The 27,749-nt window shown below is 44.0% G+C and overlaps 2 protein-coding genes across 6 annotated transcripts in view; one reads left to right on the top strand and one right to left on the bottom strand.

Annotated features, from left to right (window-relative positions):
* Positions 1-11,440, bottom strand: part of LOC135907454 (small ribosomal subunit protein RACK1-like) — a 41,631-nt gene extending 30,191 nt beyond the window's left edge. For 2 of the 4 annotated variants that reach the window (XM_065439145.1, XM_065439146.1), the window contains exons 1-3: positions 11,222-11,435; positions 10,876-11,047; positions 10,636-10,783 (exon numbers count right to left, since the gene is read on the bottom strand). In XM_065439145.1, coding sequence (XP_065295217.1) covers positions 10,636-10,783; positions 10,876-11,047; positions 11,222-11,330 — 429 coding nt within the window. In that variant the 5' untranslated portion in view covers positions 11,331-11,435. Of the gene's footprint in view, positions 1-10,635; positions 10,784-10,875; positions 11,048-11,221 lie in introns of all 4 variants that reach the window. The other 2 variants (XM_065439143.2, XM_065439147.1) reach the window with 2 other exon arrangements.
* A 4,193-nt stretch (positions 11,441-15,633) lies between these two features.
* The window catches only part of LOC135907452 (uncharacterized), a 90,901-nt gene continuing 78,785 nt past the window's right edge, over positions 15,634-27,749 (top strand). Inside the window, exons 1-4 of one of the 2 annotated variants that reach the window (XM_065439141.1) lie at positions 15,634-15,941; positions 18,276-18,399; positions 18,691-18,724; positions 24,146-24,210. In XM_065439141.1, coding sequence (XP_065295213.1) covers positions 15,929-15,941; positions 18,276-18,399; positions 18,691-18,724; positions 24,146-24,210 — 236 coding nt within the window. In that variant the 5' untranslated portion in view covers positions 15,634-15,928. The remainder of the gene's footprint in view (positions 15,942-18,275; positions 18,400-18,690; positions 18,725-24,145; positions 24,211-27,749) is intronic. The other variant, XM_065439142.1, reaches the window with a different exon arrangement.

Below are 27,749 nucleotides of genomic sequence, written 5' to 3'. Positions count from 1 at the left end.
CAACATCATTTCGACGCCGTGCCAGAGAGAGTTATGGCGTCGTGCAAGCAAGGACTTGTGCCGTTCCGAAGCTCGGATAAAAAAGACGGCAGGTGCTCAGCATAGAAGAAAAACTAGACATTGTCCGTGCTATCAAACGTGACATGAAGAAGTCGGCGCTGGCATGCAACAGGGATCTGCTGTTGACTACAATGTGTAGCATTTGGAATGCGAAGAAATTGCTCGGCAGCGCTGCTGTGACCGCGAAGACATGTCGGCTACGAGGTTCGACTTTTCGTCAGCGTTGCCTGTGTTGTTGCCGAAGTGTTGACTAGCGACAGTGATGAGGACGACACGGAAAGCGACAGCACGGGCGATTCAGGCCCGACAGTGGCATAAGCTGCGCGTTACGTCAGCCTCATGAGTGCAATCGTCACGACGAGAACAGGGGCGCGATAACGTAACTCTATTCCAAATGAAAAGTATTTCAAACTCCGGCACCCAGCAATGAAAAAGGCGCACATGCACTACTGCGCACATGCACGGAGAATACGTAACGGCAATGAGGAATCTGCCATGCCAGTGTTTGCCGAGAAGAGGGGGCTGGCTGAAAAGCTGGCCGCAGCTTCAGTAAGTTTGAGGCCACTGTCGTCGTCGTGCTAGGCCGCCGCGGCATCGAACAAAAATAACACTTTTGTCGCGCAAAGTGAATAAATACTGCATGTTTTTTCCCGCTTTCATCGCGCTCTCTCCGAGTTCCGTTTTCGACAGGTAAGTGGGTGATCTCATGCTATTTCGGTTAAACAGTACTACCATTTAGCACGTACTTTTTCCAAGCTCCGGCAAACTACGGTTTAACGAGGTTTCACTGTATTATTCATTGTTCCCAAAGTAGCTGAATGATTGCAGCCCCACAGTTCCCTAACAGTAATTACTATAGAAAACTCTATTGAGGATTGGCTCGACGACTATGACCGAGCCAGTTCTACTAACCAATCGGACAACCTCCTAAAGCTCCGTCACATCTCCTTTTATCTCACGGGCATGGCAAAGAGCTTGTTTTACAACCAGGAGCTTAATTTCACAGACTTCTGCCCTCGCGAAAAAGACCCTCGATGCTCGCAAACAACACCTCAGCAAGTCTTACACCTCGTACACCGAGGATATCCTTACTCTTTGTTGCCCTGTGAATGCTGCCATGAGCAAATCCAACAGAGTTTGCCGCATCCTCAAAGGTATTGGGGCCATCGCCTTCAACGAGCTTGCCATCACAAACCCAACTACTGTTGCCGATATCTTCGCAACACGTCAGCACCTTGACAATGAACCAAGCAATAATACAAGAAGAGCTACAGCCATTCGGCTTCTCATTACTTTCGGGCTTTCCTTGATCTTCCAGCACCATTTTTACGGAACATCAAGGACGAGCTGGCATAAATGGCTGGTACTGCGCACGTGGCCCCTCCAGCCCTTACGCCTCTACCCACATATGCACAGGTTGCTACCACGTCTCTGGTCATTGTCCAATCGATGCCTCCTAACCCTCCTCCAGTGGACCGAGGCAACCCTACTATCCACCCTGGTGTCAGTGTTCGTCCAGTCTACTATTGTGAATATTGCAGTCATATTTCGCGTTTCTGCTGCAGGTGTCGAACAAGCCGAGTATCGTGGGTGTGACATGTACGAATCGGATGGGTCTTCTGCTGGGGCCACTTATCAACGCTGCCCTTAAGCTCCACCTCCGTGCCGCTTTCAGTCAACAACCGCACCAACCAAGATGCCTCCTGCTAACCATCCTGCCAGATGCTGCTCCACTTCACCCTTTCACTGTGCCATGCCACTACTACAGCATGCCTTGCAGCTCTCCGACTGTCGTCCAGAAAACTAAACAATGCAGTTTTCAGAGAAAAAGCAGCATGCAACAAGACAAATTCCTCCAGTCTGCCCATTTAAAATGCTGTTTGCCATAACTGAAGGTGTGCACATGCCACTGGTGCCAGTTCAACAGCCATTCATGGTGATTTGTGTTTGCATCTCCAGAAAGTTACTACCCTTTATGATGGGGACCTATGCTACTCACAGTTAAAGTGGCACCATTCGACCTTCTGTGCTCTGCACTACTTGCATATTTATCGATGGTCTCCTACTCTATATACAGTTCGCTCTGCTAAATTCACATGCCAATCTGCTCATCATAAGATGGGATTTTATTTCTGCTGCCGGGAAAAACATTATCCACATGATTGACACCACCTATTCACTCCATGAAGACAATGTGCCGCTTCACCTGCTCACTGAGGAACATACCAAGCTACCTTCTGCACACTTCCTCACAGAAGGGATAGCCACTGCATCAGGGCTGCTTCAATTTGGCAATGGTTCTGCGCTTGTCGCCGCTATGAATGCAACACCCAAGAAAATTCTCATTCCCAAAGGCACCACTTTGGATGGTGTTACTGGTTCAGAACCTCGCTCTCTGTTGTTCCCCTTGAACCTGCTCCTGCTGAAATTCCTTTTGCTGGACGTTCTGTATCTTCCTCCGCTCCTGCAGCTGCCATTATTTCTGACCTGACCCCTTCACAGACATAACAGTTGCTTGCTTTGCTGAAAAAGCATGACGGTTCATTTGACGCCCATTCATTGACATTGGGACAGACTTCTGTTACAGTGCATCAGATTGAGAGACGGCAGGCCTATCATGCGCTGCTGGCCGTATTGTGTGTGTCTAGTCGAGCAGAAAATCATTGAGGGAAATCGTTGTCAACATGCGGCAATGGAAAATTATACAACCCTGTGCTGGCCCTTGGTCATACCTCATTGTTTTGGCATAAAGTCCTCAACGATTATGGTACTTCCCAAGGCAAAATTTGAGCGCAGCTCTATACGTGTTTTCATTTCGTTATATATTGAGGCAAAGAACCTGAGAGAGACATGTAGCAGTCAGCCATCATCGAAAATCTGATCTGCGGGTCAAGCGTGTCGTCTTTTATAGATGACTCGTCGAAGTTCCAGTGTAATCACTGGTGCCCGCATGGCTTCAAGAAAGTACTGCACAATTCGTGTCATGCATACAATCAGATTTACAAAAAGCTTTGGTGACAACAGCCAACAGATAGAACTATCGATAACGATAACATTCAAGAAACTTCTGATACATGCAGATGCGTCGAGGGATAATGTTTAACATTTGTTAGCCGGTAAAAAGCAGTGACCGAAGAAAGATAAAGACATTGGTGAACAGACGACGGCACACTACTCTGATGTCATCTTGTAGATGTCGTTGCCGTAGAGCATCTTGAGCGGCACAATACTTTCTTCTCATGCTTTCGCCATACCCTTCTTCGCTTTCCGCTATGCACTACGCTTTTCTTCTCACGCATTTACCATACCCCCCTCTTCCACTTTCCTCCTCGCACTCTCTTTGCTCTCACTGCTTTTTTCATCCCCTGCAGCACTTCACGTTCACTCTTTCATCCGCTGCACTCGTTCACTCAGTTACGCCGATGCAGAAATAGCTAAGAGCAGCGCTAAAAAAAAAAAGAGAGAGACAGCTCCTTTCAATTTTTCACAAATTACCGAGCGCTGAACAAGATCACACACAAGACTGCATACCCTATGCCATGCATAGATGATGGATGACGCCCTCGATTCCCTGCAAGGTCTACTTTTCAAGCCTTGATCTGCCTTCCGGCTAATTCCTATGCATGAAAATGAAAAAACAGCATTTGCAACCACAGATGGGCTTTACACATTTAATGTCATGCCCTTCGGCCTCTGCAATGCTCCCGCAACCTTTGAGCGCATGACTGACACCCTTCTGCGTGGTTGAAAGTGGAAGACTTGCTTGTGCTATCTAGATGGTATTATCTTTGCATTAACATTTCCTCAGTACCTGCAATGTCTGGACCAAGTTCTAACGTGCCTTGCCAACACTGGCTTTTAGCATAACACCAAAATGTGCCCTTTTGCAAGCAAGACAATTATGGTATTACGTCGTGTGATCAAGGATGGCATTCATTCTGATCCCAACAATATTTGTGCAGTTCTTCACTTTCCTCATCCCGAAAGAGCCTAAGACTTGCGCAGTTTTCTTGGTCTCGATTCCTATTTTCACCGATTTAATGCGACTTTGCCTCCATAGCTTCTCTTTTGCACGTTGGTTCCGGCGCTCCCTTTCAGTGGTCTCCGAAATGCAGATCTGCATTTAACCACCTGAAGAGCGCCTCACATTTGAACCTGTACTTTGCTATTTTGACGAGGCAGCACCTACTCTGTTGCACACGGACACTAGCGGTCACAGCATTGGCGCCATCCTTTGGTGTTGTCCTCCTGCAGCAAGACAACTATTCCCGTGAGAGAGTCGTCGCGTATGCCAGCCACGCACTCACCAAATGCAGAGAACTATACTATTACGGAGCAGGAGTACCTAGCTATTGTTTTGTCCATACAGAAGTTTCACCCTTATCTCCAAGGCCGCCATTTTACCGTTGTTATGGACCATCATGCCCACTATTGGCTTTCCACGCTCAAGAACTTGTTTGGATGTCTGAGTCATTGGATTTTTCGTCTGCGAAAATATGACAGACCATCTACAAGTCTGGTAAAAAGCACGAATATCCAGATGCTCTTTCTCACTGCCCACTTTCTATGCCCCCACGTAACAGTTCCACAACCAGCTCCCATGACACGCTCTCGGACGTATCTTCTACAGCAGTTTTGTCCTTGGCAGCTCTGGACCAACATCCTTCCATGGACCATTCTTGTCTCACCAACTCACAGACTCCTACTACCGACATATCATAGACCACCTTCATGGTGCCTTGCATCCGCCAAACGCCCAGCTTCATACAAGAAATACTTTGAAATCCACGACGTCACAGTGATGTACCAGCTCTGGGATTTAATAAAAATTTTAAAAATGGTACTTTGGCCTTCATTTTATCTTTTAGAGGAAATCAATCCTTCACAGCAAAATATACGAAAGGAGAGTTTTGAAAGAATATGGTATCAATCTAAAGTGATTTAGTGTTTCTGTTTGGTGTCCCTTTAATGATAGCTCATCAATCTAAAGTGATTTAGTGTTTCTGTTTAATGTCCCTTTAATGATAGCTCATCAAGGAAGCTACTTCACAAAATAGACCAATTCAATGCCTCTATGAACAAGAGCATGCAGTGGGCAGCCGAACATACAAAAAGATTTCCGCAAGAACAACAAAGCACAAGCACTAGAAGACATAAAAATAAACCAAATGCAGCATCACAGCAACACTGATGACTCATACTCTGCCTATAAACTTGCCAAGTAGCTACTATTAATATGCACATATATTCATACTTCTGTCATGAAAAATTAAATGATAGTTTATTTAATGTGAAAGTCAAACCAAATTGTAACTATTCAAAGCATCAATAATCGTTTTCAACAGCCTGAATTGCTCGTGGGAAGCATTAACCTCAGTTGAACTTACACTACAAGATGAGGCCTCTTACTGAGAAAAGAACAATTTTTAATTGAACTTAATCCTTGGCTCGTTGAGTGAGAATAAGTAAGGATTAAAAACACAAAATCTGAAAATCTGCAAGCATCCTAGTTTGCGAAAAACAAATGAATGTAATGACAAATGAACTAGGTTTTACTCTAACTGCTAGAAGCAAAGATGACCTTAATTTTTGCAGCATCATCAGAGCACAGGTGTAGACCTCAGACCAATTCTCTGTCTTTGCTCTCTTGCAAAAACACTTGAAGGCTGAGTTTAGCTGATCATCCAAAATGCACACTTGAGACTTGGATTAACTTTCACAATATGACAATGCACAAGTTGCATTCATGCGCACCTTTTAACAATTATAAGGCCTGTACAGGTGCCACAGCAGTTAATGATGCACAGAAGTCATAATGCAGGTGAACTTTACTGCAGCTGATGCATGTGTTCAAGAATGAAGAGACGCACACTATAGACCTTCTCATCAGGTGAGGAGAAAACAGCATGGCGTCGCATTGCTTGAGTGAGCTGCCTTCGCGCGCTACCAAACAATGAAAATATTTTAGCGTCTCCTCCGAGAAAGTAACATGATGTCAGTTGATACAAGATCATCGCGGAACCACTGTGTAGCCTTCCGACTACTGTGCAGCAGAAACTACAGTATGCAGAAATTTCCCTTGGCTGTGCAAACATGCGGCGTGGATCATCAGCTGCAGTATGTGTACATGTTATAAACTATTTTGGCTTTCACTCGATGAAGGGTAGCAACGTCTGTGAATTGCCAGTGTGATCGCTAGGTGTGGAACTAAAATACAGAAGTGCTTGTGTAAGGCCAACCCAATGCAACCCCAAAACATCTAAGCTCCAATCAGTATAAAATATTTGTGTCACCACTGACATTGTTCTCACGCAGGTTTAGTAGATTTGAAATCACTATGTTATGCCTACATTAGCCTTCTCTATGAGGCCAGTTGCATGGCTCAACATAGCGATCACTGCGACTGATAAACCAGCACAACACATATAAGCGTTGTGTTTCAGCATTGCCTTTTTGCCCAGTAAAGCAGTAATATTCAAAGGGGATCGTATAAAAAAAAATGCCAAGGCAATTAGTGAGGACACACTTTCCATAAAATAGGTGAATGCGTCGTAAAGAACAGACAATACCGAACAAAAATCGGCTTTCATCATCTTGCAGCTTGTAAAGTTTGAATTGCGTGCGCCTTTTTTAAAGTGACCAACTGGGTCGCCGTCTATTGCAAAGAAAAAAAAAAGAAAGAAAGAAAAAAAAATGCACGGGCTAATGCCGAAATAAGACTACACAGGGTCATACTGCATGCTCAGGCCATTCGCTGTATAGAATAAATAGGTCTATAACCCAGCATCTATATACCACCGCTTCTGACACCAGCGCAGTCTGCAGTCGGCCACTTGACAAACGTGATTGACACTGTACAATATGCTGTTATTACTAACCAAAACTATTGTATTCATGGGCAGAAACCGCATCCAACAAACTAGGCAGTCGCACGATGTATCTACAGACGATAACTTGAATGGCAGCCAAAGTAAACAGCATAACTTATTCTGCATATGGCAGAACAGTACCCACACCATTGCGATTATCGTATATGTGGTTGCTGCTAAGCCACAGCTAAGAATTACAGCGAGAATGTTGCAATAAGATCACATTCATGAAACAAGCTTTTAGAAATACACAATTGATCTTCGAGGCTGATTTTAGGCTCAAGCACGCGCGCACACAATGTGCTGAGTACTCTGTCTGCCTCACCGGCAAGCGAAACTCTGGCCAAGTCAATTAAAATCATTTCAGTACATCTCGCAAAACCATTTCGCACATAGAAGATAATAGACCACCGTGAGTGCGAAAACAACTGCCAAAAAGTACCACGGAGCGCATACCTGGCATACACAAGCAAGCATGGCGATAGCTCATAGATGGCACCATTGCATATGCAATGTGATGCCACCCATTAAAAAGGGTCTACAACGTGTCAAACCTGCACAATAGCTTTTTGATAATTTACTATCTTGAAATTTTGTAAAGTTAAGCACGTATTTGTAACCTGTAACCTCTAAACCTGTAAAAATCCCACTGGGATTGACAGTATCTGAAATAAATGTATTATAATGCACAAAAGCAAGTGTTGCTCTCTTAAGAAATTACAAAGCTGACAGGCAAACTTGCACTAAGTCATCATGCATTTTCAGGTGTGCACACTGAAATTCGGCTGCAGTACATCTATGAATTTGGCATATCAATTTTGCATACCAATTTGGAACCAGCTGGCATGTTTGTGGTTGTTCCATAGCAGCCAATGTGTTCTGCTCGGTATACAGCAACAATCTCATTTCTTCAAGTGCCATGCGATTCAGCAATGTCGAGATAAAGAGTGCTGTCGGGATGTGTGAGAGCACTGAATTTTGCCCGAATATATCAGTCCAAATATACAATTATGTGGCAGGCAACGCAAGATTTGCAAGGGTAAAGTACGCTGTCTATTGCGACTCATTGTTTGCCCACTGCATGGCACGGCACTCATGTCTATGTCCTCATTGCTTGCCCACTGCTTGGTTACAATATCGCTAGAAATTACCAGTGACAGTGCGTGCCTGCCACATCACTCAGTTGCTCACATTTTCCAGTAATAACAATGCTACCATTAACAAGACCTTTCACCCTAGCCCTAAGAGGCTGCTTGTGAGGCAATTATGAGCTTCCAAGGATGTGTAGCTTTTCATTTGGTCTTATGTTATGAAGCTCATTTTGTCTTCTTTTCTTTCTTTTAAATTTTACATTGGCCGGCGTAGTGCCCCACATTTTGCCTACCTTTTCACTATGTTTCATCCTGACCAGACAGGCTTCCGTCAAACACTGAACTTCAAGCTCATCCCAATGAACTCAATAGTTACCGATATTTTCAGCCTGCAATCTGAGACTTGTAAACAGTGCTCATGATATGCTTGTGGGCAGTGCCACTGTGTCTTTGCATCACACTTCCCAATTTTGGAAACGCACCTGTTGTGGCTGACAATGGACAAGGACTTTTCAGAACTGCTAAGCTGCGCACTTCATCGAGGAGAAGCTAAGTTGCATGAGTGGGCACGTGAAGGATATGATACTTAAAGGAGCTCTGTGCCACCACAAACACAGCATTCCAGTGGCATGCCGTGGCCAAGTTTCAGTGCATACAACGCTATTGTATTAGAGTCAATACTAGAGCACTCACTTGTTAAAATGTATTTCAGGAAAGACACAACAGCAACAAGATGCAGCAGCCAGGTCGTTAGAAAACCAGCTTGGGAAGCAACTGTGAAACAAGAGGTAGCAATGAATACATGCCAGGAAGGGCGATGTAGTAAATGCAATACCGGTGTCACACGATCAATCCACATTGAGTGCTACTACATGGTCACTTTAGATTGTGACCTTGCTCCAGGTCCAGGCAATAGCGATCCAGGCATTGTGATCGAGTCTCTTGATCGGGATTGTAGGCTGATGACCATGTAACTCTGAGAGTTTCAGATGATCAGCAGACAAAATCTTATGCGTAATGACAAACAAGATTATATGTTCTTAAAGAGAACTGAAGGCTATGCGAGTTGGTGTGGATTCATTGTTAGCCATAGCATGACATAGACAAAGGACAAGAACGAAGTGAACGTACAGAGCACAGTAAACAAGAGGCAAAAATAATATGCATGCATAGATTGCAAATGCAGTGGACAGTCAGCGCTCTGTGTTCCCTACATTCCTGTCCTTTGTCTTTCTGTCGCTCTTTAAATAATGTTGAATAATAAAAAGAGAGTTGTTTTCTATTAAAATTTTTACACTTATTAAACAAATTTTATAAGTGCTTTGGACTCACTAACGACAACTGGTGCACTTGAACTCACTTGAACTTAATCCAGGATCACACCTGATCATGATCAAAAGCGACTGAGTGACATTGGTACAGCACACCTCTTTGATAAGTGAACTCGTATCCCCAAAAGAGTGCATTCCAAAAAACAGCAGTAATTTCAGCTGGCACACTCACACCTGCATGTACAACTAACTGACACTTGACTTTCTTCATCTGGCTTAACTTTCTGCACTTGTTCAGGAAGTACCTTCAAGGTGTGCACGGTAGCGCAATTAAAAGATGGGACAAAGGAAGACACAGGGGGACACACAGCGTTATGTGTCCAGCGCTGTGTGTCTTCTTTTTTATCCCATCTTTTAATAACACTACCGTACACCCCTTGAAGATTCATTACCAACAAGCCCACATTGCAACCCTCAGGAAGTACAGCACATGCCACCTGCACACATTAAGTATCCCATACTGAGCAGAAACCAGTTATGCACAAGTTCTTGGCAGACTTGCACTTATTGGTTTGGAAGTTTAGGCAGTGTAGGCACTGCGCAAGCTCTTTGTAGCAGAGGACTTAGAGCTGTGCTTGCCCATTTGCGGTGCAGGAACAGCAGTGTTTCAGACTTTTTTATTAAAACACTCAACCTAGTTGATGGAAGGAGCAGAGCACATATTCAGGGTCTGGAAAGTGGTCAGGACAGGTTTATAAATGAATTATGGAGAGCTAACTTCCTTTCACTCAAGCCGTGTTCTTGTATACACTGCATTTCTTGATGAGCAAGATACTTAGGCCAACACAAAATACAAATGTGTTTTAGATATGCGTGTGCACTCATTAAAGATCGTCAATCTGTCACAGTAGAATATACAGCTGCCTTGTCACTGTAGTTTGCTTCTTAATTTGCAAGGGTCACGAGCTAGGCAGGTGCTGTGCTGCAATTTCAGAGTGTGGAAGTCATGTGGCACCGCACATGGCACTGTCAATAACTGGTGCAGAAACTGCAGTCAAATTGAAACCTATTAGTTTTCAATTATTTTTAAAACAGTATAAATCTTTTGTCAGTGCTTAAGCAACTGCACATTTTGCAAAGATATAATAATTCTTCTTTCAGCATCCATGATCAAGTGAAGCCAGGAGTGTGAGAATCATGGCACTCCACCAGTTACTGACAGATAACCACACTTTAACGATTCAATTGGTATGCGGTAAATTGACAACAAATGCAGAAAATAAGTACCTTGGCAGCAATCTGCAGTTCACAGAAAAAGAATAATGCCATGCACTAGTTGGTTACCTTGATGGTATACTTGCACTCTGCTAGAGTATTCCACAGTTTGATCGTTTTGTCTCGTGATCCTGACACGATCTGCCGATTGTCTGCAGAAAACGCTGCACTCAAAACATCCTTATCATGACCTTCGAATCGACGAGTGGCAGTCCCCCTGGAAGACCATACCAGGTTGTTACAAGATGAAACAATTACAAAATGAAATAACGAATTACGCGACATGAAAGCAGCCGTCGAGCAACTTACTCGCAGAGATCCCAAAGCCGCAGTGTTTTATCCCACGAGCTGGAGAGAGCATATTGGCCGTCACAGGACATCACAACGTCTGTGACAAAATGCCCGTGCCCTTTCAAACGCTTTCTTGGGATGCCGTAATTGATGTCGTCACGAGTAAGCTTCCATAAGATCAATGTTTTATCTGCAATGAAAAATCAAACGCACCGCTGCAGAGACTAACTTGAACAATACCCATACACTACGTTTACGTTAACTATTATATTGAACATAAAACACTCTCGCAAGAAACACACACACTGGATGTTTTGAGGTGACTAGTAGCGTTAGTTGAAAAAAAGTAAACGAGTTACCAGACCTCGGGATGATGAAAGGAGAGTATCAGGAAACTTTGGATTACAGGCGATTTGTGTTACCCAGCCATTATGCCCCCGAAGGGTGCCTCGCAAATGTAGTTGCTCAGTCATGTCTCCTCAAAAACTCGTATGTTTTACAGTAAGAGTAGAGTTGGAGAAGTGCGCACGTTGCTACGCATTTCAGCACGTGAACATGCGGCTGCGGTAATGTGGCGCACTTACATAGAGGGCGCTACAAATTAAGTTCAGACAGTGCCTCCTCTATTGCACTGGTTCAGATCAGTTGTGAGAGCTGTGTGAGTCTGCGCCCTGCGTTGAGTGCGACTAAAGTTTACTGAGCTATAATTCTTTTAGTGCGCTGTACCTAAAGCTAATTTAAAACCCCTCTATCTGCATGCTACCACCCAGTCCCAAACGTCTATATATGGCCTCCGAGATGTATACACACCACGCGCCGCTTAATTTTGAATGCCATCTTTAACATATTGCCTCTGAGATTGAGCAACGCGCATCGTTCTCTTGGAGGCTATGTTTAGCTTCGCTAGCAGCGTCGCTTTGCCATAGAGTGACGCAGGGCTCGCAAAACATTTGTAATTATACAGAATGGCACAGGGAGGCAGGCCTAAAAATTAGAGCTGTCAAAATGGGTGCAGAAAAACAATATACTGGGAGAACTACAGATTGGGCTCAGACCAGGCAGTAGCTTAGATGGTAATGTATTTGTATTAACGCAGTGCAGATATTTCAATAACTACAGAGCCTTACATGTCCTGGCAACAATGTCGAAATAAAAAAAGATAGCTGCACCAATGCCTCCTTTACTAGATGCCAGCCGCGTTGTCCGTAAACTCGGTTCCTGGCCCTCTCCCTTTACTCTCCTCCGCGAAAAGGCAACGAGCGCCGCTTGTGGCGGACGTCTGCGTCACGTGCTGCGGCCTCGGAGATTACCGTGGCGTCTGTCGCCATCTCGGAGGTCCGCATCCGCCGGAAGTTGAAAAGGCAACGAGCGCCGCCTCACGAAATTTATGCTGAACTAACTTCAACTAAGCGTGGCCTTCGCGATCGGCTCCGGCGGCGCGCCGTTGCTGCGAATCGCGGAGGCCACGAACTAAGGGAACCGCCGCCGCAATGGGAAAGCGAGCAACGCGGCTGGCATCTAGTAAAGGAGGCATTGGCTGCACATACAGAGGAAAATCTTATGGAGGCAGGGGAAATCTAGACGAGACGTTCATTTGAGGCATATTTTGTGCACAAGGGCAAGTAAGAGCGGGCGCGTTGCTAGTTTTCTCAAGGTATGGTGTACTGGAATGGGGCAGTGTGCGTCCGCACAGCAAAACAATGGGAGAACCGGGGACACATGTGCGATGACGCCACTAGTAGAACGCTTCGATCGACCAGCGTGCCTAGCGTGCAAAATTTAAACATGTGCAAAACTTTCTGCATTGATTAACTCAAACACTCTCAAAACAACTGAAATTAATATAATTGACAAAAAAAATAAATACTACAAACTGTTAGGATACATAAAAACGGCGTCTGCACGTTTCCAACCACAGATCATGCAGTGTTCCTGATCGTCTGCTCAACGTTTATTTATTTATTTTCAGAATACTGCAGGCAAACAGTTATGGCCCATGTGCAGGAGGGGATATACAAGGCATGGAAATGCACTGTGACATGAAAATAAAAAAGAAAGAATGGCAGTTTAAGAGATTGCCGCTCATAAACAAGCAGAAAAAATGTATACACATATACATATTTTTACATATATACACATATACCCACATATACAGCACTCATTCACTCAAACAAATGCTGTTCTAGAGCTTTAACAAAATTAGGGGACTGGAAAATGGCCCTCGGAAGACAGTTCCCGCCGGAAACGGTCCTCCGGAAAAAACTGTGTTTGAAGGTTTCAGTTCTTGCTAAAATTGGTTCTAGTAAATGACTTCCTGGTGCGTTCGTCTAGACGATAGCTGTTTAAGTACTGTGGGATGCGAAATGTTTAGTTAATGTGCTAAAATGTTATGCATGAACAACAAACGGGACATTTGCCTACGTACTTGAAGTAGTTGGATGTGATTTGTTTTCATTAGTGTCGTAGGTGAATCGGTGCCTATTTCAGAGAACAGTGAAAGTAGTGCCAAACCTTTTCACACAAAATGCGCGCCTATCTCTTCCTTTTAGGCTTTAATACATGCAGTTGCCACATTTAACTAAAACTACTCACCAGAGTAATAATAATCACGATGACAGCTTCGCTGGGCAGTGTCCTTCTAACACGGATTTATAATGTTGACACCAAATATCAAGGTATTTTTTCCATGTAAAATGCTATGCCTCTCATACTTAAGTAATAAGGGAATGTTACGTGTTTATGGGAGCATTATAAATAACTTCACGTGTTGAACTTGCAGACACTCTTTTAAAGCAAACTTTATGAACAGACGCGGCGCATATATGCATTGCAAGACCAGTAGACCCCTTCAGCGCTACATCTATAGGTTGCGATATCCAAGTCGCAAATTTTCATGATTCACGTGGTTTAGAAGAAGAAACTGCGGTTCAGGCATGACAGCAGAAATAATCCCAAATAACCTTCTGTAAGTACGGCTCGAGCCGCCAATACCCCAAGCACGCACGGAGGAAACGAGCGCGAGCGGCAGCCGAGCTACAGTGAACTAGAAGTATTCTAGTACACTGTAGCCGAGCGAGCCGGTGATGACCGGAGCTAATGGCGGCTGGATGGGTGGATGGATGTTATGAGCGTCCCCTTTGGAACGAGGCGGTGGGTTGCGCCACCAAGCTCTTGCTACTATGCTGCCTGATATGAAAAACGAAAAGAAAAAAAAAACACTATGAACTAACACGTCCAAATTTTCTGATCCCCTATTGCGAACTGTGTTTTTGTATGTCTCCGTCTCCGAGGAGTTACGGAGTCGCTATCTATCGGAAGCGCCTCGCTGGCGTAGTATGAGGGATCACGTGGCGCGCTCCTGATAGGTTTTGCTGTCAGCGCTCACCGAAAACACCACGCGCGAGCTCTCCCGGACATTTCTGTAAGTAATTTCGAAGCGAGAGAAGTTTTTTGCTGTCTAAATAATAATCTTGGACAAACTGAAAGCACAGAATCGTTTACAGACGCTATCTCTTTACCGAATACGTACAGTGAACGCCACTGCGCGCGATCGCCGCGATATGGAGTCTCCCGAACCGGCTTTTTGCGTGAAAGGTAGGTAAACGCTGAGAGCAAACTATGTGAAATATGTACGTTCTTATAGTGTTCGTATAACTAAATGGAGCGTAATAGAATGAAGCCTCAATGCAGCGATCGCACAGATTCGTAGCGACCGACTGCGCGTCTGCATGCTTGTCCTCGCAGTTTCGCTTTCGCCGCGTGCGCGTTTTCGCACCCTGCCATGAGATTTAGGCCGCAGAATATGAGCATTTGACAGTATATATACAAGCAACCATTGTTGCGTGGGCGCTATCAGAGCTGTTCAAAAATAATTTCATTGTAGATCGAGACTTCGACGCATACGGGGACTGTGATGTGCCGTCGCGACGAATCTTTTTTTTCTTCTAAATTCTTGGACGTCTCCATAATATTTCTCGAGTTGCGTCGCACTGTATGTTTATCGGTGTTCTCAGCGTGCGATTCCCGCTGCTTCTTTTTTGTAATCCAGTGCATTCATTCATAACACGTACAAACATGACCATATGCCATGCCTTTTTTAATGTGCGTCTTACCGCTCCCTTTCCATTCCAGTGAACTTGCCAGTAACTATAGCATCGACAAGTTCATAGACCAAACCGTCATGACATTAGTCTGGCAGCGGACTCGGGCGAGCGTCTCAGCGCGCGTTTTCCGAACATCGCAGACCCGGCGCCGTAGCAGAAATCTTCCTCGCGTCTGTGCTTGCTGCATACCCGAGTTGTAGCCGATGACTGTTTGCCGGTTTTATGTTTCGCGAGCCAAGCTTCACGCAGCTTCTTGTCCTGCGGCTACGTGTGAATAAGGCTGACACCGGGCTCCGTTGCGTACGTCCGGCACTGCGGCACCGAGCAGTAGCCTACCATGTTGCGCGCCTTCAAAGGCAGCCACTACCTATTGTAGTGCTTTCAAGCGTTGTAAAGGAGACACTCGAAGCGGGAAAATCTCGCCGCTAAATGAGGACCACAGCGTACGAGGGAATTTAAACTCTCGTTTTCAGCTCACTTCGGCGCTCTCGAAGCAGCCGACGCGGCAGCTATGTCCACGTGATCCACGTCATGACCACGTCACGCCGACGGTGGCGCCAGCTTTTCCAGTGGTGGAGCTCGATTCTAGTACACTGTACCCCGGAGCCACCCGGAGCGAGGCGGCGTCCTGGCCGTGACGTCACTCACAAGAGGGCGCCACTCCAAATTCTCACAGAATGAAGAAATGAACGTCTCGTGGTGCCGTCCTCCATGAGTGGCGCCAATGTCGAAATTGTTTGTGCCCGCGCGTGCGACGAGTCAGCTTTGTTCTGTTCTGCCGTCGCTTTTTTGCAACTAGCGGGGTACGCTTTTGAGACGAATGAATGCCGTGTGGGCTTTTTGGAACAGTGTGTTTCGGTTGTTCGCGTGTTTTTCTCACCCCGTCGCGTCCACGTAGCGAGTAAAGGAAATGATCTCGCACTCCCTGTAACGGCCTGCTGTGCGAAACTTCGCGTATTGTTGGAGTCATGGGGATCATTGGTAAGTCAATCGCGAGTTTGAAAACTCTTGTGCTTACTGCTAAAGTTAACATTAAATGAAGATGTTTTCTAATATCCAGACTTGAGGCGTTTTAACGCTTTTAGCTCAAAAGTCGAACAACGCAGCGCTTGCTTTGGCAGCATATAAGTCGTGTCGCACGGGCTTGTGCTATGCTAAGTTGCTTCTACTGGTGTTTTACCTACCATTCCGCGAACCAACCCTAGGTCGACCATCTTACCGTTGAACTATTGTCTCACGTTGTTCCGTAGCCTCGCGTTGTTCCGTAGCCTGCTCGTAATGTTTGGCCTGATCATCCCATCTCCGACACAATTTGTCGTAAACGAAAACGTCGGTGACGTTCATCAGACTTAACAGCAACACATTGCGTTGCTATTAACATTACTTTTTCACGTGGCTTTAAGCCGTTGGCGATGACAGTCATTGCACTCGTGACTTTGTAGCAGTGGGTAAACATCACTGGAGTGGGGACACACCGCGAGAGATCTTTCCACCACACAGTGGCAAAAGTGACGTCCGATTCAGCCATGCCATCACAATTTTCTGTAATTTTTGTCGCTTTTCTATATGGCTTAGTTTTTGATAAACTTCTTGCACTTCGCCCCGTCATGTTACCCACTGCTTTCTCAGCATTTTGGGTGTTGAAGTTTGAGTATTGTGCAGTCTTTTATTAGGGGCTCCTGCTCCTACTGCGAGTCCTTCTCCTTTTCAGTTCGTATGTTCTTATAATGTGGTCAAGCCAAATGTCTGCCCTCTTGAACCTTTGCTGCAGTCTATAGTAACGAACAATATTAGGTAAAGGGCCACCTTAAGCTGATGTTTGAAGTTGAAGTTTATTGCCACACCATAAAGATAAATGAGTGTCTAAGTATATGTTTGTACAGGAGGAGGTCCCAAAGTGAAAACTGTCAGAGGGGACCTCCTATCGGTATGACATTGGTTGATTGCAGGGCAGGTGAATCTAAAAGCTGTTGGTGTACAAATTATTAAAAAAAAAAAACCTAATGGAAACAAGCTTCTGTTCTAATCATGGTTTTATTCCTGACAAGCCCAGCCTTCCCTCATTCACTCACACAGAAGAGATTGCAAGCCAATACTCATCACTACATGAACACACTTGTATATTTGTGCATCTTGCAAGTCTTAGCTAATACAACTGGCCATTTAGCATTGGAAGATGTTCACTCGTTAAGTACGCATACCACCACCCGACATGACAGTTAAATTTGCAAGTTGCCACATCTACGAGGTAAACAGGTGTGGAGTGTAGCTCTTCTGTGTACTTTGCGTTTATTTGTTGAGAACAGTGCATTGGCACAATATATGTTTGACTAATAGCTCTTAAACTTATTAAAAATGTCTACATCTGGATGCGTTATTATTAAAGGGTTTTAGCCTTAATGTGTACACATCCTCAACTTACTTGCATACCTGGATGAAGCTGTAAATAACATAGGGGGCATTTGCAACACGGTCAATCCAAACTAATAGGCCCATTTTCATGTTATGTACTGGGTCTTTTTATCTCCTGGTGTAAAGGTTCTGTAGTGACAAGCAAACTTTGAAGTACTACATTGACACATGTGCTTGTTTACCTTTCTCCGGTGACTGCTTTTCACTGGCTAACAAATGTGTGTTTCAACTCCCAATGTGCATCTTGCAACCAATAAATGTTCACAGAGCATGTGATTGACAACTGTCACAAGACGCCCCCACACCTACTAATCATTTTTCTGTTCCTTAATCCTGGAAAAACGGTAACACTGCTATTTATATGTTCAGGCTAAAACTCCCTATTATGCTTCATGACATTCCTGCTGTATGTTGACCACTTCATGCATGATCCACAGTACATAACTTACTAATGTAATTTAGAAGGGTGGCTTTGGTATCTATTGTTCTTGTTGTGGGGGCACAAAGTGCGAAGCACAAACCATTGAACAACACCAGGGGAGGACAAGTTTCAGTTGGAAGTTAGCGCTCATCCCTGCCTTGTGTTGCCCTTTTGCAATTGCTTCATACTATATGCCCTGCAACAGAAATAGTGAATGTAATTCCTGCCTTCAGTATTACCATTTGGATGTGGGTCATGTTTAGGAACACCTGATGGTATGTGTCTGAATCCTTTCATTTAATCTACATATCCTCCTGCACTGTTGTGTTACATAGTGCTGTTTGCCTTTAACCTCATAATACCAGTAGCAGTAATGCTTTGTGGATGCTCCGGTTGCATGCTGGCAACCATGGTGCTTAGTTTTGTCAGAGTTGTATGAAAAGAATACACTGTGTTGAAGCTGTGTTTATCTGTGTTTTCAGCATCTAAAGTTGTCCTTTGTCTGGAGAACCTGGAGCGAAAAATTGTACGACTGCGACGCTTCGACAGTTCACTCAAAGGCTACACCAAGTCGCTGGAAGCTTTACAAGATGCCATGGGACAACAGTAACATTGCTTAACTTTCTTGGACTGCATTTTTGCATGCACTCTTCAGCTGTTTCGAGCTTTTTACTACTGTGCACATTGAGCTCTAATTCACAGTATATTGAAAACCAAGGGGGAGCAACCGTCAAAAGATTGTTTTAGTACACCTGAGTAAGGCATCACTGTTCCCAGAAGGCAGTTTGTGTTACTAATAGGATAAAAAAACTTGGCGGATGACTCAGTAATCTGATTGATGTCCCCCAGCCCCTCCACGAATGCATGTATGGCAGCTCATTCTTTTCTCCATTTCAGAGTCGATGAACTGCACCAGTTCGTCCAGTTACAGGTGGGTCTGTTTTGATTGCTTTTATCGTAATGCATTTTAACATGAATGTGCGCCTACTTGCAATGAAATTTGTAAGGACCAAGCAGGGTTGCTGTCATTGTTACTGCAAGGAAAACTGGCAACCAGTGAGATGTAGTTCTGCACTGATATTTTAATGCCACATATTCAGACAAAAGGAAGGCAATAAAGTTGTGGCACTATTTATTAAATGGGAAAACACTGCAGTATTAGAAATTAATCTTGTGCAATGGCAACATGCAATATAGTTGGCTAGGGTGGATACTATAATCGGATCTAAAGTAGATGTGCATTTACCAAAATTGTTCGTAGAGAAACTTACTAAGGTGCTGTTTGAGTTCAAAATTCACTCCTTGCACTTTGTCCTCTAATCCACTTTAAGCGAATGTGAGTTCTTAATTGCTCATCCAGGACAAGACTGGAAAATTGGCAAATGCGTACTAGTCGGGAGGCTGAACCTGCTGCCAGTATCTGCTGCAATAAGCTAACTTTGTCTGTCAAAAACTGGACAGCGGGTGCATTAGGATTGCCCGTGGCTAACAACTTTATGGTGCCGTGTTAAAGGGCCACTAAAGTGAAAAATTATTTCTTCTGCATCAGTAAATTACCGTTCTACAACACCAAAAACACCACTCTTACAATGATAAGACGTTTGGTAAGCCAGGCTTACAAGAGTGGTGGTAAGCCACCACTCTTCCAGTTGGCCTGGGGCACAACTGGAAGCATCCGAAGGTCCTGGCAAAGCATGAGTCGACTGCTAACAGAACAACTTGTTTATTCTAGCATCGCAAAAGAGCGGCCGGTCAGGTCGACCGAAGTGGAGAGACGGGAGAGCACGCTTCTCGACGGAAGAATTCGGAGCCTCTCTCTTGGCGTCCAGGGGCAGCTGCTTTTATACTCAGAGTCGAGGGCAAGAAGGAAGGTCACGGGATGAGGCCACGTGACGGCGGGGCACGGACAAGCTGAGAGACATGTTGAGATGAGTGTAGTGACTCATCCGCCGGGCCGGCGCCGGACAGACCTCCTCGCTTCACACTTGGGGAGCTCCTCTCCCCGGCTGCCGCGCTTTGACAAGCGTGGGCACCAACATGCGCACACACACACACGCACACTTGAAGACACGTGGCACTGAAACATGCCTGGATGCACTTGGCGGGGAGGCGTCCCGGCAGCGCTGAATGGGCCAAAATGTCCGCCGCTTTGAACGAAGCCCCGGCGTCCGTTGCATCCGCGCCGGCTATACCGCGCGTCATAGGCGAAACGTAACAATCTAAACTGACTTATTGTTTCGCTTTAGTGTCCCTTTAAGGAAGAGTGTTTGGTTGAACTAGGAGCATAAGGAAAAAATTCTAATAACAGTGTTCTTAAGGATGTTGTACTTTCCAAATTTTTAAAAATTTAATGTTACTATGTGAGCTCTACCGAAGGACAAATAATTCATATGTAAATAAGTTCGCATATATTTGCACTGAGGTGGATTTGAACCTGGGAACTTAATGTGAAGCCAGGCACTATCCACTATGCTACACAGCAAACACATTGTAGCCTTGACATTGGTATTTGTACATGTAATTTGTGCTGAAACTTGTGGGATGTTTCTCTCCAACTTCTGTGCTGCCCAAGTCCAGCAAAACTTTAGATAATAGTACTAGAGTTCGCAGTAAGTGGCCAGAAACGAAACATGGGTGCACATAATTGCAATTCATGATTCATTGCTATGTCTGTGTAGTAAAGCAATCTGAAAACTTGCGTATTGGTTATTGAAAAAAGAAAACAGCCCTGCAAAGTAAAAATATACTGACATGCAAAATATCCTGCAATGTGATTATTATTTATCATGCATACTATGTATTCCTAAAATAAAAATTTTATCAAGCTGCATAACTTCATAAGAAATCACGCATGAAATTGTATCTTGCATCACAGAAAATATGTTTATTACACTTGAAACAAATATTTAAAGGGACACTAAAAGAAAATATTAAGCTAAGTTACATCGACAGATTTCTGTGAATGGCCACTCAGTCTCGCTGCTGCTCCTCAGGTTCAATCACCCATACCAAAATGGACAAATTGGTGCAATTCCTTCCTGGCCTTCTTTTTTGCAGCTATCACATTAGAGGTACCATAGGCGAAAATAGGTGGCGTCACTCCAATTTTTAATTTGGTTATTTTCTCGTTTATATTATTGTTCTTGCTACGAATATCAAATTCAGTATTACAGGAGCCTTTCAATCTTTAGTCTTTCAATCTAGCTTGACTTAGTATTTTCCTTTAGTGTTCCCTTTAAGCCCCTTTGAGCTGCAAAAACAAATTTTAGCATTAGTAAACAGGCTAATTGGTGTTAGAAACCCATCTTATAATGGTACACATGAGTACTCTGCATCAATGGGTGCAGGTTTTAAAACACACCTTCAGAACATTGATAAGTATGAATCTTTTTTGTATTGTTTTTTTTTCTGCTCGTCTTGGTTTTCATGTTCTTGTATGTATACCATTGTAGAGTGTTTTGGGCATACATGGGTGCTAAATAGGTGCAATTGAGGGTGTAAACACAGGAAGCATCCTTGTAGCACTCTTAATGGTGTAAAAAATTTTCCTGCGTAGAGCCGTGATTGATGCAGGGGTTTTATCAGCTTTCACTTTGAAACGGTGTGATGGCTGTTGCAACCAAGCTTGTTATGTTTAGCTTTCTGCTGTATTGACTTTGACCACGAATCAGTCATTTGTGCAAACAGTAAAAGCTTAAAAGTATTTTATTGCACTACAAAGTAACATTCTTTTCAATCTGTTTTTTCTACCTTTACAACGCCTTCCCAGACACTTAGTAATACTAGTCTTAGTGAATAGCTGGTGATATCAGGAAAAAAAAAGGGACAAAACTAGACAACTGTGCATGCATTATGTGGTCTTGTCCCACTTTTTTTTGCCCAGTCCCCAAGTATTCATCTAGATTATGTATTGACAGGCCCAGTTCATAGCCCTTCTGCAGTAATACTTGTAATTGTGGAAGCACAGATAACTGTCAAGTGCAGCCAGTGCCCCTTTGTTGCCCTTATGCTAAATCTGGGAACCCTGCCGATGACATAAAACTTTGTCATCTCTCGATTTGTGTCCCATTAATGATGGCTAATATCTCTTTAAGTGGCGCCCTCTAACAGAGCTGAGTATTTGACGTGGCTGATTAGGCATTCTGGCAGTAACGCACTGCAGGATGCTATAGTATTAGCAGTCTTTCAATGCTTTTCTGGTCACAAAACTCTGCCCACAGTTTTATACAGTGACAGAAGCTGCCACTAGGGTCGCTGCTGTTAGCAGGGGGGCATTCCGTGTCCGCGCGCACCGCACTCAGCTAAAATTCCTGTACTGGTTCGAGGCAATTGTTTATCTTTCATAAAACTGCTAACATTCTACTATCACTCATGTTTCGCCGACATACAATGCGGTTATTGCATGTGCGCATGAAAAAGTCACTTTCGCTTACCTTTGCAAGATAGCAGGGGCTACTATGGAGGAAGTCGTGCCGACGCAGCAATGTTGAATGTATGTGTTGTTGCAGCGCAGTTTCTTATGTAAGGCAGGGGAGCACAAGATTATTTATTTAAGAATAGGTCATTTGCTTGGGCTTGTGACACTGTGCAAGCCTAAGAAACATGCCAACTCGCAAATTTAAACCTCGCAGCGAGACTTGAAGCAGCACCGATCGCGCTAGCTATTCGCAATGAGACTGTCTACGCCACGGGAGTTTGCTGCTGCTACATTACAAAACAGAAAAGCTACTAGATTTGCCATTTTACAGTTTATAAAAGCTAACATAACTCTGCTGCAGCATATCGCAGAGAGCATCGGCAACATTTCAAAGCAGGAACGGCAAAGCTTTCGCAAGGCAACATTCATATGTCGCGTGAATACGCGCTGATCCCTAACCGAGTCTTAACTCCGAGTTTTCAACCACCATCTGTTCATTTCTGATGTGTAACCTTGACAATTTCATGTTATGTAGGCATTGCACGAGCGAAAGTGCTTCTCACTTTAAGTTGCGCAGCTACGCAAGGCCACCTGTGCAGCTCTATTTCTTGCGTTGGTTGTGCTTTCACAAATCTCTCGCCTCCTGGGACGAATCCTGCTATCGCCTCCACTCCATATTGGCATGCTTCATAATGACAGCGTTTGTTGCTTGGACGGACTACACTTGCATGACGTGAGATTGCGCAATGAAGACTGCACTGGGGAGACTTGATTAAGTGAAACGAAGCCCTGTTTCATGTCACTAATCTAAACAAAAATAAGCACACGTGTTCACGAGCATGACGCTGCTGCACTGCCGATTTACTCAGAATGTGAACCACATAAGACGGGGCAAAATACCCGATGATGTGTCACGCTGAGGAGAGACTAGTCCCCATTGCATCACAAGCTTCAGTATAATGGCACATTTCATTACATATGTTCGTGAACATGACACTGTTATGCAACAAAATTTACAGTAAACAAGGCAAGAATGCAAAATACATAATATGAGGGAAAGCACCTCAAGAAACAGCAAGCTACGAAGTAGTTTTAATGAAGTAGTTTAAAAATAGAAAAATGAACATGGTTGACAGATTAGTGAAAGAAAAGAGGAAAGGCATTTTTCCTTTTTACGATTATCTATCGCATTGAGAAAAAGCTGTGAAAAAAGAAAACTGCTGCTTGTTTGCATGGCTGAAGCCGTTAAGGAAGCAATTCAGCACATCACTTTATTGTCCCCACGGGCTGGGCATGTTGCGTGCTTACTTGCCTATGAAAGCTTGTTCTTTTACCTTGTGAAGAAGTGCAGATGGCATCTGAGAAAAAAATGCACAATTTCTGCCGTGGTGCCTAGTACACCGGCAGCCCTTCGAACAGCTAAGGAACGGCGCCGGGCAAGGACACATCAAACTTATTGCTTCAAACAACAACTGTTGTGTCAAAATCTTTTCGCACACTCTAAGTGTTGAGAGTCAAAGGTAACGCCGCTAGCTTCCTGTCGCGGTATTGCACGTCTCCACTTCTCCCGCTAATCGACGTCACTAGGCAAACAAAACAATGATACCTTTTTGCTTGTACCTCTGTAGCCGAAGCAACAACACGGTACAGGTCAACAAATTATTTCTTGAAATGAGGAAAACCAACTGCCGATGCCGCCAGACTACTTGGGCGCCCAGCCATAGAATAAAGAACCAAAGAACCAACTGACGCAGCTTGCAGCTTTCGTCTAGCCCCCCACCGTGCTCCCAGCACCGCCGTGTGGCAGCTGCGGCAACATAGCAAGCTCTCCCATAGCATTACGGCAGAGTTTCATGACCAGAAAAGCATTGAAGGACTCCGGTATTAGTAATAGTTGAATCAAAGTGCAGTTGTTGCCTTTTCAATACATTGCAGTCGGCAGACCTGCAGTCCCTAAAGGTTGACCTTTCTCAGGGTTCTTCGAGCATTGAGAGTTCAAAGTAAGTCATAACAAGTCATTTGCTTCCTGCAAATCTCTTGAGGTGCATCTTTTCTGCATGTATTTACTAATATTTTTTAATATGCAGTGGTATGGGAGAAAAAAAAAAATCAGAATCAAATTCTCGGGTTTTATGTGTGAAAACCACAACATGATTGAGGCACACCATAGTGGGGGACTCCAGATTAATTTTGACCACGTGGGGCTCTTTAACACTCACCCATGCACAGTACACGGGCATTTATGCATTTTACTGCTGCGGCAAAGATGAAAAAAAAGCTAGGCCAGATTTTAGCACCCCTAACTCTCTAAGTATGCCATAATAGTTCAGTTCAGTTCAAAGTAAGTCATAACAAGTCATTTGCTTCCTGCAAATCTCTTGAGGTGCATCTTTTCTGCATGTATTTACTAATATTTTTTAATATGCAGTGGTATGGGAGAAAAAAAAAATCAGAATCAAATTCTCGGGTTTTATGTGTGAAAACCACAACATGATTGAGGCACACCATAGTGGGGGACTCCAGATTAATTTTGACCACGTGGGGCTCTTTAACACTCACCCATGCACAGTACACGGGCATTTATGCATTTTACTGCTGCGGCAAAGATGAAAAAAAAGCTAGGCCAGATTTTAGCACCCCTAACTCTCTAAGTATGCCATAATATACTTAAAATGTGGTGATAGTAAAGTCTCGACAGCTGCTTGCACGTACGTCATGGGCAACCTTGCACCCTCTCATTTATCAAAGTCATGATTCTATACCTGATATTTCTTTTGTGATTTTGTGCACCATGTGATGCAATCGCTTATGCTCAACAAGCCTAGAGTTTTGTTAGATGCCTCTGAATTAGGTGAAGTCTACTTGTAAGGCTATAAAGAAATGCATTAATGAGATCGAACCTCAGTCATCCAGCAAGCAGCCCAGTGCTCTAACCATTAGGCCAGGATTGCAAGCATGCTTCTCACATGCCAAAGTCTCTCTTTGACACACCTGGTGCAAGCACCACAAACCAGTTTCTTGCATTATTTCCTCATGACAGCTAGCGCTTTCAGATGCTGTGTTAGATTGCATTGCTTTTAGGACCAGGCCACACTTTTTGCAAACGGATACCTACGAAGCATGTGAGGTCCGCCTATAATGCTACCACATTGAAGAGTTTTAGAACTATCTCTGCAGGAAGTGAACAAGATGGAAGACCACTAAGATGGAAACAAAGTGACCAATACTAGTTGAACAGTGGAAGCGTCAGCCTGGCGCCAATGTTTTGACAAGTTGACTTGTCTTCGTTAGGGCTCCTACGAAGACAAGCCAACTTGTTGCAATGTTTGTTGCAGAGACATGCCTTGTTTGACAGCTATTGATCAAGTCTGTAGGTTCTGGTGGCATAAAATGAGGTTTTATGAATTTCTTTTTATACAATATGTAGCATTGTCTTGGAAGACACGGCCATATGCATTGATCTCTATTTAGGCCATGCTACTGTAAAGGCAACAGCAACAATACAATTTTCAGTTAGGTGTCATAGTAAGAACACCACGTTACTCTAAATTGTCGAAACTTTACTCACACTCAATGTGACAAACAATATTGAAAATTGTTCTAAGAGACCATAAATAGTGCACTAGGGATGTGCGCCAACTTTGACAAGAAAATAAAGTGAGCACATCACTTTGCACAATTTATAAGGCTGCAAATACACTGAATAAGTAAATTGTTACTCTTTATGCATCAGTAAGCATAAAGGTGCAGTAAGCGTCACATTGATTTGTTGCTTAATTAAAAAAATGTTTTATGGAATTTGAGCCCTCTAATGTCTTTTGGGAAAGCAGGGTTTGTTTTTCCATTCTTCAATAACCCCTTTAGTCACCAAAGCCTATGTCAAATTGTGCTTATGGGCCTGTAGCACCAAGAAAAGTGCAAAGAAAAGTTGGGATGAACGGGAAGGACACAATGCAAGCTCTTCAGTCCATTCCTATTGCATTTTCACTCTAAGCTTGTGGAGGCATCATGCAGACATTGCTGAACTGCATTCCATGTTAAGGTTCAAGTGACTTGAAGTTGCCCCAGAGGATTACTGATGCGGCATTGTCGACTTCTCTTTTTTTTTTTTTAGCTACAAAGGCAGAGTGAAACCCTCTAAACACTATAAAAAATTCTGGCAAGTGTCGGAGTGCCCAAAATAATTTACTTTAATGCTTGCTTCTACAAATCAGTTTTGGTTTCTGTACCAAGGACGTGGATGGGTCATGATGTCATAATACAGTTAAACCTTGATATAACGAACTTCAATATAAAGAAATTATCAATGTAACAGAAAGCATTTAACATTTTATAACGAATTGTGTTTATACACAAATTCAATATAATGAAATTTTATTGCCGTGGCAAAGGAATACCGAGACAGATGGTCAAGTGGTTGAATTATAAGCGGCAGCTTGCCAACACACCTCTCAAATCACGTGTCACCGTCTGACCAAGAGTGATCGCCGAAGCCGAGCCGTGTCATGTTCCGTATAAAGTCCAAGTGCTATAAGATCCTATCACACACTGCACATGAGTGGGTGTGCTTTGGGTGCTTGTAAAAGCATGCAAGGGTGAGCCAAGAAGAATGGTGGCTTGATGAGTGCTGTCTTGTGTCTCTCCGTGCGAGCAAGGGCAAGGGGTGGAGGCGAGGGAGCTCGTGGTAATCAAGCACATTGGAGGGGAGTGAGGGAGGAAGTGGGTGGCCGGTTACTGTACGTCTCCTTTTCCAGTGCAGCTGAGGGCATACACAGCCCGCACACCCAATTTTAGAGGTAATCAGCTATGTGTGCAAACAGCGGGCATGTTGAGAACGTATTGCATTATGTGCGTTGTCTTTCAGTGTGTTTAGCTCTGGAGGTTGCATAATCTTGAATTTTGGAGATACATTGAAGCAAGGGGCAGATGACGCATTTGCTCCCCGTTGCTGCCGCTTTTCATGATAGCGTCGTCCCACCGTGGGCGCTCCGGGGGCGGAGGGATAAAAAAGCCTGGTTGGGTTTGCTACGTACCGCTGATGTGAAGATATGGTCGACACAGCATGAAACAGGATCTTTCGTTGCCGACTCCTAAATTCAACAAAATTAATTTTTTTTTCTCATTCAAATTTTCTTTTCAGACTGCCCAGGAATGTGGAAAATATTGCAGCCCCTACCGTGTTTAAAGAAATCCATCAGTGACTCTACTTTTTTGCATAAAAGGTCAAATTTAAATGCAACAATATTTCGCTATATAAAGCAAATTGCCGCTTTTACCAACTTTGTTATATGGAAGTTGAACTGTACATTGGCTCATTTCTCTCCTGTGATTGCTGCAGCTGCCACATGTGAGAGCAGCGAGAAGGCATGCATGCAACACTCGTGTATATTTTGTGAGCGATGCCATCCTTACTAGCCTTATTGCTACATTATTACAGAGCATTGTGTGTCAGGACTCATGATAAAGTCGATGATGCCAGGGTGTCATTCCAAGACAAACTTTGGCATCAAATAAAAAAAGCAATGCAGATCTCATGCAT

Source organism: Dermacentor albipictus, chromosome 1 (assembly GCF_038994185.2).
Source record: "Dermacentor albipictus isolate Rhodes 1998 colony chromosome 1, USDA_Dalb.pri_finalv2, whole genome shotgun sequence".
Taxonomy (NCBI): domain Eukaryota; kingdom Metazoa; phylum Arthropoda; class Arachnida; order Ixodida; family Ixodidae; genus Dermacentor; species Dermacentor albipictus.
The sequence above is the reverse complement of the archived record's forward strand: the minus strand, read 5'-3'. Positions and strand labels throughout refer to the sequence as shown.